At 39.5% G+C, this 9,471-nt stretch overlaps 2 protein-coding genes across 2 annotated transcripts in view; both read right to left on the reverse strand.

Annotated features, from left to right (window-relative positions):
• Positions 1–22: 22 nt before the first annotated feature.
• Positions 23–3,261, reverse strand: c1r (complement component 1, r subcomponent). Its single transcript, XM_042222156.1, has 11 exons — positions 3,219–3,261; positions 2,924–3,014; positions 2,352–2,565; positions 1,977–2,154; positions 1,742–1,882; positions 1,391–1,596; positions 1,153–1,300; positions 943–1,061; positions 650–731; positions 339–544; positions 23–246 (listed from the first exon to the last, which is right to left on the reverse strand). Exons 2-11 carry the CDS (start codon positions 3,010–3,012, stop codon positions 28–30), a joined length of 1,602 nt encoding a protein of 533 aa, XP_042078090.1. The 5' UTR covers positions 3,013–3,014; positions 3,219–3,261; the 3' UTR covers positions 23–27.
• A 129-nt stretch (positions 3,262–3,390) lies between these two features.
• The window catches only part of c1s.2 (complement component 1, s subcomponent .2), a 16,131-nt gene continuing 10,050 nt past the window's right edge, over positions 3,391–9,471 (reverse strand). The window contains exons 12-24 of the mRNA XM_042222112.1: positions 8,494–8,624; positions 7,920–8,133; positions 6,839–7,022; positions 6,614–6,754; positions 6,082–6,287; positions 5,825–5,972; positions 5,610–5,728; positions 5,432–5,510; positions 5,194–5,328; positions 4,797–4,871; positions 4,492–4,697; positions 4,185–4,399; positions 3,391–3,988 (exon numbers count right to left, since the gene is read on the reverse strand). Coding sequence (XP_042078046.1) covers positions 3,622–3,988; positions 4,185–4,399; positions 4,492–4,697; positions 4,797–4,871; positions 5,194–5,328; positions 5,432–5,510; positions 5,610–5,728; positions 5,825–5,972; positions 6,082–6,287; positions 6,614–6,754; positions 6,839–7,022; positions 7,920–8,133; positions 8,494–8,624 — 2,220 coding nt within the window. The 3' untranslated portion in view covers positions 3,391–3,621. The remainder of the gene's footprint in view (positions 3,989–4,184; positions 4,400–4,491; positions 4,698–4,796; positions 4,872–5,193; positions 5,329–5,431; positions 5,511–5,609; positions 5,729–5,824; positions 5,973–6,081; positions 6,288–6,613; positions 6,755–6,838; positions 7,023–7,919; positions 8,134–8,493; positions 8,625–9,471) is intronic.

Here is a 9,471-nt window from a genome sequence, read left to right on the forward strand (position 1 = left end):
AATCATTATGACACAATAGCAGTTTGTTTACCCCATCACACCAGTATCATATGTGGCTCCTGGTTCTGGCAAACACACTGGCATTACAGATGAGTTGAATGTGAGTGTGTCTTCCAGTTTGATCAGTGCAATGTCATTGTTGTAGTCTACATAGTTGGGGTTGTTGTACTCAGGGTGAACATGGATTGAGGCAGCAAACAGAGGAGATTTTATGAGGGCTTTTAGCTCATTAAGTCCCATGAAAATCTGCAAGTCAATATCATAAAAGGAAAGATTTACCAAGCGAATCCCAATCAGACAAAGATCATACAAAGTAATGCTCACAGTCAACTACTTACCCGTAGAGTTTCATTTGATACCACCACTCCCCTTTTTACTACATAATGAGCTGCTGTCATAATCCACCGGTCTCCAATCACCATGCCTCCTGCCCTGTTTCCACTTACACTCAGTAGCACTTGCCAGGGGATTGTATTATCTGGAGCGTCTTGGCCTCCAAAGATCCTCTGATACACATTGATGTGATTTGTTGGCTGACCACAAACTGGATAAGATGAACAGAACTCAGGTGTAAGCAAAGGCTTCATGCTTTCATTTTGAAGTCCTAAATTTGTTATTAGAGTATTTTATTTTGACAGCACATCAGTACCTGCTATGCAGGTTGGGAGAGGGAGTTGCCACTGCCCGTCGCTTTGACACATGGCTGAGAATGTCTTAATCTCTTGTTGTCCCTGAAAATATATGACTGTTACACACATTTTCTAATTGACAAATTCACCAAAGAAAAAACCTAAAGAAAAATGAAGAAAGATCTGCTTCTGTTGCTCAAACACAGACACATGGAGATAGCAAAAAAACTCTATAAATATCCTGTGAGGGAAAAGAGGCTGTTAATAAAGTTCACTGATGCACACTGTAGTAAACAATGAAATGTCATATTACCATCATCAACTTGTATTCTTGGTCACAAGTGACATGGATCGAGTCTCCACTAAAGTATTCATTTAAATCAGGAGTGATCCTGCCTTTTGTCACACTCCCTGGGTGTGGACATTTCACCTCTGTAAAGAACGCAGCAACCAAACATGAATGAACAGCATGAGAAAAATAGTTTTAAACTGCTAACGTGGAAATGCCACCTCTCCTCCTCACCATGTGTGCTATATTGCAGGCTCCAGCCGTTGCTCAGACCTTCCTCCTCAGTGTGGTAGTCCAGCCTGACTGTACTTGAGTTCGTAACTATCAGACCAGGACTCTTTGTTCCACAAAATTTCATAGCTAATCTGCCTGGAATGGTCACCTATGAGGGGAGAAATAGTGGAAGGCTACATACAGACCAGAGGAGCATGGTTTGTAACTTTTAATCCCTGTGGGTACCGCGAGTCATTACCTGTAAAAAGTGACCTTGGCAGCTTGAACCATGCTGATTATCTTTATTATCAATGTGAAAATTGTCTCTGAAGTTGAGCGTCACGATGAATCTGGGCTCCACAGAGATGATGTACTTGCAGGAGAGAAAAGGGGGTGAGGGTTTAGGATACCCTGGACTGGACAGATGTCCTTCATGCTTGTCAAAAACACACCCACCACAGGACACTGGGCAAGAACCAAAGGTCAGTATAATAATAACAGTAAGAGAATCAGTAATCAGCATACCACCTCAACCATATTCTAGCGACTGAGCTTCATATGACAAGTATTAATGTACAAAAAGGCCTCATTTCTTGTATTCGACACTTACACAGACATGTGCGCTGGTCTAAATGAAGCTTGTAACCACTGTGGCAGGAGCAGCGGTAGGACCCAGCAGTGTTGATACAGATTTGAGAGCAAAGCGGACCTGAATCCAGTCCTGGGTCTGTTTTGGAACACTCGTCTATGTCTATTTAAAGAATATTTACTGTGTTAAACTTTTCCTGAAGCTGTTGATGAAATAGTACATTAATGGGAGTTGGAAAATTTCAGGAAAACTGTACCTATTGCCTTATACGTGGCAGAAAAACCAGTATGTTGTTGATGCTCTGGTGTAGAGTCCCTTGTTTGGAATACGAGAGTCAGTTTGTTGCCTGGAGAAAGGATCGTCTCGTCACCATGGTGATCAGTAGAGTTTCCCTGGCCACAAAACTTTCCCAAAACCTTTTCATCGTAGAAAAACTGGAAAATTAAGTCAAAACTCATGTTAACAAACTGCTTTTGTAAAAAAAACCAAAATTCTAAACCAACGTCTTAATTCAAATTAACTTCCAATCAAACTGAATGAATGAATACACTAAAATTGAAAACTGCAATATAAAAAGTTTTGTATCTTGTTTGAAATATTTTTTAAATTCAGATCTAATCAAAGCTCTGACTGTGAGAGAGTCTTGACTGCAGTCTGCAGAAACTTTAATATCCAGATGTGTTAAAGACAGCTGGATCTGGTAACCTCTGGGAACCCAGAGGTCCCATTGCTTTTGCAGGTGGGGAGGATAAGGTCGCGGATATTGGGGAGACTGGATTTGTCCGTGCATTTCAGGCTCAGTGGTGGACAGCTGCTGGCACTCGCTCACTGAAAACCACAGAAACCTGGAAAAGCAAATAAACAGAGAGCTGGAGCTGAGTCAGTCGTCCAAAGTTGATGCAAACAGAACAAGAGCAAATAAAGTGACACAACCGCTGATTTTCACTTTAATTTTAACATCAACTTTCTTCAATCACCAAGCTGATTTCTTCTATATTACTAACAATTTGTTCAACGTCTTCAACTTTAACAGCTATATGTCTAGAACATTGGTTGTAGATGAAGCATAATGATTTAAAAAAAACATCATATAACAAAAAGCTCTGCAATACTGATGGGCTCCATGAGCTTAATGAGAAATTCACCGAAATAAAAGATTCTTTAATACAATGAACAAATTAAAAAAATCTTCATCACACTCACCAAATGATGCAGTGGGTCCAGCCCATGTTTGTAAAGCTCTGGTGTCGATTGTACTTCCAGAAGAGATGTCTCAGACTGGAGTGAACCATGACTGTCACACAGAAGATGATTAGCTGTATTTAGCACTGGAATTTGAACTGGACTTTTTGTCTTCAAGCTTCTTCTTTTTTTTCTTTGTTTGCTTTGGTAAAAACAAGTAGAAACATGATTTGTATGGGAGAAAAAATGCCAATAATGCCTCGAACATGGTTGCACATAAAAGCCGAAAGAATTTAAGTTCGTATCAAGTACAAACCTATAGAGAATGAGCCGAAGGAAAAGCACGTGGAAAGAGAGCGGGCCTTCTTTGCATATAAAAGTATTGCTTAGTAATGTTAGAGTGGGATGAAATGACTGATGATGTGGTTATTGTTTTTAAAGTGGGAGGATTTGATTAATCTTAGACACAAGAAAAAAACACATGCAGATCTGCATTAACTATCTTTATTCAAACGTAGTAAAAGACAGGCTTTGCAGGGATTTAAAGATAATGCATTGACTTACAGACAGTAAATCAATAACTGAATTTATAGAGTTTTTTAATGAAATATAGATTAAAAATTCTCAAATCAAACTCCACAACAGAGAAAATTTAGTTTATTATGCAATTTTTTTTCTCATCGTGTATTTACACCGTGTTGTTCTGAATTACTGTAACTTTAGTTCTCCTGCATGGTCTTCTGGATCCAGTTCAGGTAATTAGCGACTCTGGTATAGACTCCATATGTGCCCTTTCTTCCACACTCAACCCCCCAGCTGACAATCCCAGCAGCCCATTGTCGCCCATCTTTAGTCAGAGTGAAGGGGCCCCCAGAGTCACCCTGGCATGAGTCCTTCCCACCTTCAGGGAGTCCAGCACAAAACATGTTATTTGTTAAGTCTGGTATGTTGTTATTTCTTCTCCTTGCCGAAGTGACTGAATCCCTGCATGTCTGCTGGTCCACCACTGGGAGATAAACATACTTCAGTTGATTTGTTAGAATCTGACGATTATTCTCGTTTGTAAGACCAAAGCCAGACACCAGCCTGAAAGAATACAAAACACATTCATTGTGGGCTCAAGTAAAATTCTTACTAATCCAGCACCTTAAAGATAATAGCTTATCAAAATAAAGTGGTTAACAAACAACGAGAGCACTTAAAAGTAACATCAAATTTTATACAGTGTAGATGACATTAAAGAGACTTCAAAATCATTATGACACAATAGCAGTTTGTTTACCCCATCACACCAGTATCATATGTGGCTCCTGGTTCTGGCAAACACACTGGCATTACAGATGAGTCGAATGTGAGTGTGACATTCAGTTTGATCAGGGCAATGTCATTGTTGTAGTCTACATTGTTGGGGTTGTTGTACTCAGGGTGAACATGGATTGAGGCAGCAAACAGAGGAGATTTTTTGAGGGCTTTTACCTCATTAAGTCCCATGAAAATCTGCAAGTCAATATCATAAAAGGAAAGATTTACCAAGGGAATCCCAATCAGACAGAGATCATACAAAGTAATGCTCACAGTCAACTACTTACCCGTAGAGTTTCATTTGCTACTGCCACTCCGTTATTTACTACATTATGAGCTGCTGTCATAATCCACCGGTCTCCAATCACCATGCCTCCTCCCCTGTCTCCCCTTACACTAAGTAGCACTTGCCAGGGGATTGTATTATCTGGAGCGTTCTGGCCTCCAAAGATCCTCTGATACACATTGATGTGATTTGTTGGCTGACCACAAACTGAATTGGATACAAACTTACATATAAATCTCACACATCAATTTCCCATTAAATTAACCATTTGATCTTCATCAAGTTTTGCGGGATGGAAATGTATACCTGGTAAACAAAGTGGACTGTCAATAACTTCATGGGTTGATCTCCATTTCCTGTCTGCATCACATGTGAAGTTAACTGAGGAGCAGAAGAAGAAACAATGTGACTTTTACATTTTTTTTTTGCTGATCCTCAAGAGTTTCAGTTCTCCCCCTTGTGGAAGAAATGTAAAGGGTATATATTTCCAGTTAAATCATGTTAGCATTTAAATCTTATTTAAGTTTTGAATCATGGTAGTATATATCATGTATCATCATATCAGTATGTCATGATAGTTTGACTGAATGAGAATCGCACATTATAGTTAATGGAGCCTGCTAATAGTAAAGTTTCAGAACTGTGCAAAAGGAAAGTAATGAACAGTAGGAATCCAAAACAGATTGCACTATTAACATCTCACCGTTTGCATCCCCAAGGAGAGAGTAAAATGGTTCATTGCAGCGATACTGAATAACAGAAAGATACTGATTCTGAAACCCAGAAAGGAAGGCCACGCCTCCGTTCAGCAAGGGGTCAGGTTCTCCGCAATCAATTACTGCAGAGGAACAAAACAAGAAAATACAACAAAATGCACTTTGTCTGTGAACACTAGTATGGATGGAGAAGACTTTGTGTATATATGCTTAGAGACGACCTACTGTGGCATTCTGGCAGAGGAAGGTGCCACTGCCCATTGCTTTGGCAAATGGAAGAGAAACTCTCCATCTCCCGACCATTCTTTAAAGAAGGGTATAAAAACCATGTTTTACATTATACACAGTAACCAGGAAACAACTATTTTGTTTTTCACTGTTAAAAAGCACAATTTCAGCTAACCATCATCAGCTTGTATCCTTGATCGCAGCGTACATAGATGTAATCTCTGAAGAGATATTCACTCAAATTAGGAGTGACCCTGCCTTTAGCTACACTTCCAGGTGATGGACACTTCATCCCTGGAAACAGCAAAAACAATCAAACATATATTTTACACTGAGATTTAAACCCAGAAGGACAACCAGGAGAACTGCAGTTGCTTGATGACATGTTACTGTGTGTGCTGTAGTCGAGGCTCCAGCCATTGCTCTGTCCTTCATCATCAATGTGGTATTCCAGCTTGACCATGTTTGAGTTTGTGACTATCAGTCCTGGGCTCGTTTTGCCACATAGCTTTGTGGGCTGTTCGTCTCTGACAGTCAACTTTTTAGGAGAGAGTAGTGCACAGTTTATTAATTGTATGACATATAGAGACATTTTTATTTCCTGTGATTTTGATGAATCTAGGTGTGCTGAAATCGCTCGCCATTACCTCCAACCAGTGATGGAGACATTGCGGGCCCTCTGGGCTGTCCATGCTCTCAATGTGGAAGTTGTCAGTAAAGTTTAGAGTAATAGTGAAGCCCTCTTGTACAGAAATGACATACTGACAGGACACAGCATGAGGTGGGTGATTAGGGTATCCCGGACTGAACAGATGCCCCTCTGGTTCATCAAATATACCACCGCCACAGGATACTGGGCATGAGAGAGAGGAAAGAAACTGAGAAACTTTACCCTCTTAATGAATTGACTGAAGTGTTTGAGGATAATTTGGGGAGTCCTTACACAATGTTTTAAGTCCAGAATCAAAAAAGTGATAATAATTAGTGCTGTTTGATGACCCAACTACCTACAACATTAAACCCAGACTCCCCATCCTCTCCTCTTTTTTATAGTGCTTTTGGTAATCTTGAGATCCTACATGTTTGAATGTGTTTGTGAAGTGGAGCTAAGTTCTCCCAGCAGACTCCAGTTTGATGGTCTGAGCATACATTCGTTGGAAGCATCTTCATGGTACTCACACACACAGGTGCGCTGATCAGAGCGAAGTTCATAGCCATGATGACAGGAGCAGAGATATGAGCCAAGAGTGTTGAGGCAGATCTGAGAGCAGAGTGGCCCTGAGCCATCTCCAGGCTCTGGTGCAGAACATTCATCTATGTCTAATAATGAGAAGTCATTACGTTAGTGTGAGTTGGCGCAGCAGTAAAAGAAGGAAGTGCAAGAAGCAGAGGTGGAGGAGCTACCTATTGCATGGTACTGGGCAGAGAAGCCCAGATTCTGGTGGGCCTCCGGGTTGTTGCTGTCTGATTGAAAGATGAGGGTGAGACTGTTTCCTGGAGACAAGATGGGCTCGTTGCCTGGGTGATGCCCATCAGCAGAATTCTCACTGCCACACAATTTCCAGAGGGCCTTCTCTTTGTAGAAAACCTAAAGGATCAAAGAATAAAATCCTACATGAAAATAAGGCAAAATCCAGAAGATGAAAATTTATGTTCAGTTCATGGGTTCTTCATTTAAATGTCTAAGATGGTTAAAAGTGCCAGAAAGGCCAAACATAATCCAATGACCGGCCAGAACTAATGCTAAGTTTAGTTAAGTCAACATCAAACTGGATATAGTAATGCAGAGAAAAAAATCTGTTCAGTTATGTGTCCCTCTACCATTTTAAATTCTGTGCAACGTCACAGTAAAGACTGACTCTGAAACTTTTTGTCATAGCAGCAGCGATACAATCTGCTGATAAGCTACAGCTATCTGTTGCTGTTGTCTCCAGTGGTTATACACTGTTGTAAATTTTTAACTTACAATTATCACAATCAACAAGATGATCACGGTGATTACCAGGGTTATCATAGTTTCAGTTTAGTCTTTTTTAAGTATTATTGTATGGATGTATATTTCAGAGGCAAGATTTAGGAAAATCAAGTACTACAATAAAAACACGCATTTTTGAAAGCAGTTGACTGACAGTCCTCTAGATATCCAAAGTCTCATTAAACATGTTTGGCAACATCTCATCAGACAAGTGTCGATAAAATTTTGTGACTCTGCAATTATATTTTATTTTAATTTCCCAACTTTAAAAAATAATTTCAGTTAGTTTTAATTTTATTCAAAAGTTTTTCAAAACTTTTACATCTAGTTTTAACTATAATAACCTTGTTAATTACCTTGACAGAAACATGAAAACATATGTAAGTGGTAAACTCAAATCAGGTTGTCAAGCGTTGCTCTTGAATCATATTTGGGTTTTCACCTTAAGCTATTTATTAATATTATGATTTTTAGGGTAATTCTGTATATGTATTGAAATATGGGTCTGACTGTAAGTGAGTCGTAGTAGCAGTTCGCAGAAGCTTCAATATCCAAATGTGTGAAGGTGAGTCGAATCTGGTAGCCCTCAGGGACAACGAGGTCCCACTGCTCCTGCAGGTTGGGAGGGTAAGGCTGAGGGTACAGAGGGGATTGGACCTTCCCGTACATTTGAGGCTCTGGTTCTGGCAGAGGTGAGCACTCACTCACTGAGACATACAGAAACCTAGAAAGGTACAAAAAAGGAAAGAGTTTGATCTGTTTATCAGTCTGCAGTCATCTGATCTGCCAGTCCAAAGTTGATACAAACAGAGAAGAACAAACACAGTGGCACAATCGACACCACTGTGCAACTAATATAATATTGTCAAGACTGCATATATATGGCATACTGACTGATGAATAAAAATATAAAACACTGTTCATCTAAAGTGAATTCTTGCAGATTATCAGTATAAAAACACAAGTAATTCTCCACTATTTTCAGCTACATGATTTGAAAATTTCTGCACAAAAGTGGAAATTTATGACCCAAAAAGGGATTTTAGGAGATATCTGACAACTTGAAAATGTCTAATCCACTTACCAGATGATACAAGAGGCCCAGCGCATTTTCCAATTAACCGTATCCATGAGTGAACTGGTCGGCTGCTGCGAGAGCAAATGTCTCACATTCAAGTAAAACATTAATGTCACAAAGTCTGTCGTTTCCAGTGTTTAGCAACTCTCTACGTTAATGCCAGGAATTGTTTATCTTGGCAAAATCAAGCAACTCCAAATTGCAGATAAACAGGAAAAATTTTGTTCTAAACTAGAGAACGAGACAGACTCTCAAATTCTACATCTAAAAAATGTAACATAAACTCATGCAATTTTTGAGCACAATTATCACATTAGAATAATGAAGCGATCTTGATTTATTTCACTGTCTAATCCACTCTTAATCCTCATCCTACCACCAGAGGGCGGCATTAACAGTTTTTTAGGCATCCTTGATCACAGCAAGTGTTTTCAGAGTTTAACTTGAGGCCAAGCAGACATGCCGAAACGTCTGGATGTTAAAATAGCAGGTGAAGCAACTGATTTCCAGAATGAGGAATCAGATTCATCAAGTATGTGGATGTGTTTGTTGCCTGTCATTATTTATATCAGCATGTGGTTTATTTCTGCCCTCAAAATAGCATCAGTGTTTCAGTTTCTGAAGGCGAACTGAAACAACCTGTTCCTCTCTGCTTTACCTTAGAATGTTTTGCATTAGTTCCCATAAGTCTGACGCTCTTTAGTCTTGTGTTCTTGTGTTTGTTTAACCTTGTTAGTTGCCAAAACGGACTGATCTGAGTGTAGAGGCCGCCACGCTGTTATTTTACAGACCACTAGAGGGGGCCACCAACAAAAATCTACTATTGAAAGGTTTACATTTTTTATCTGGTCGCAACAACCATGTATATTTCTCAATTTTATTTAATTTAGCTCCTCCCAGCAAAAGCATCCTAAAACTTTAACTGATCGAGGCATAGAAAATCTGTTATTTTAAGTTGACAGAGACAGGAGTCAGCTATAATTT

The sequence above is a fragment of the Haplochromis burtoni genome, unplaced genomic scaffold, assembly GCF_018398535.1.
Source record: "Haplochromis burtoni strain Fernald_Lab_line unplaced genomic scaffold, NCSU_Asbu1 Contig_80, whole genome shotgun sequence".
Taxonomy (NCBI): Eukaryota; Metazoa; Chordata; class Actinopteri; order Cichliformes; family Cichlidae; genus Haplochromis; species Haplochromis burtoni.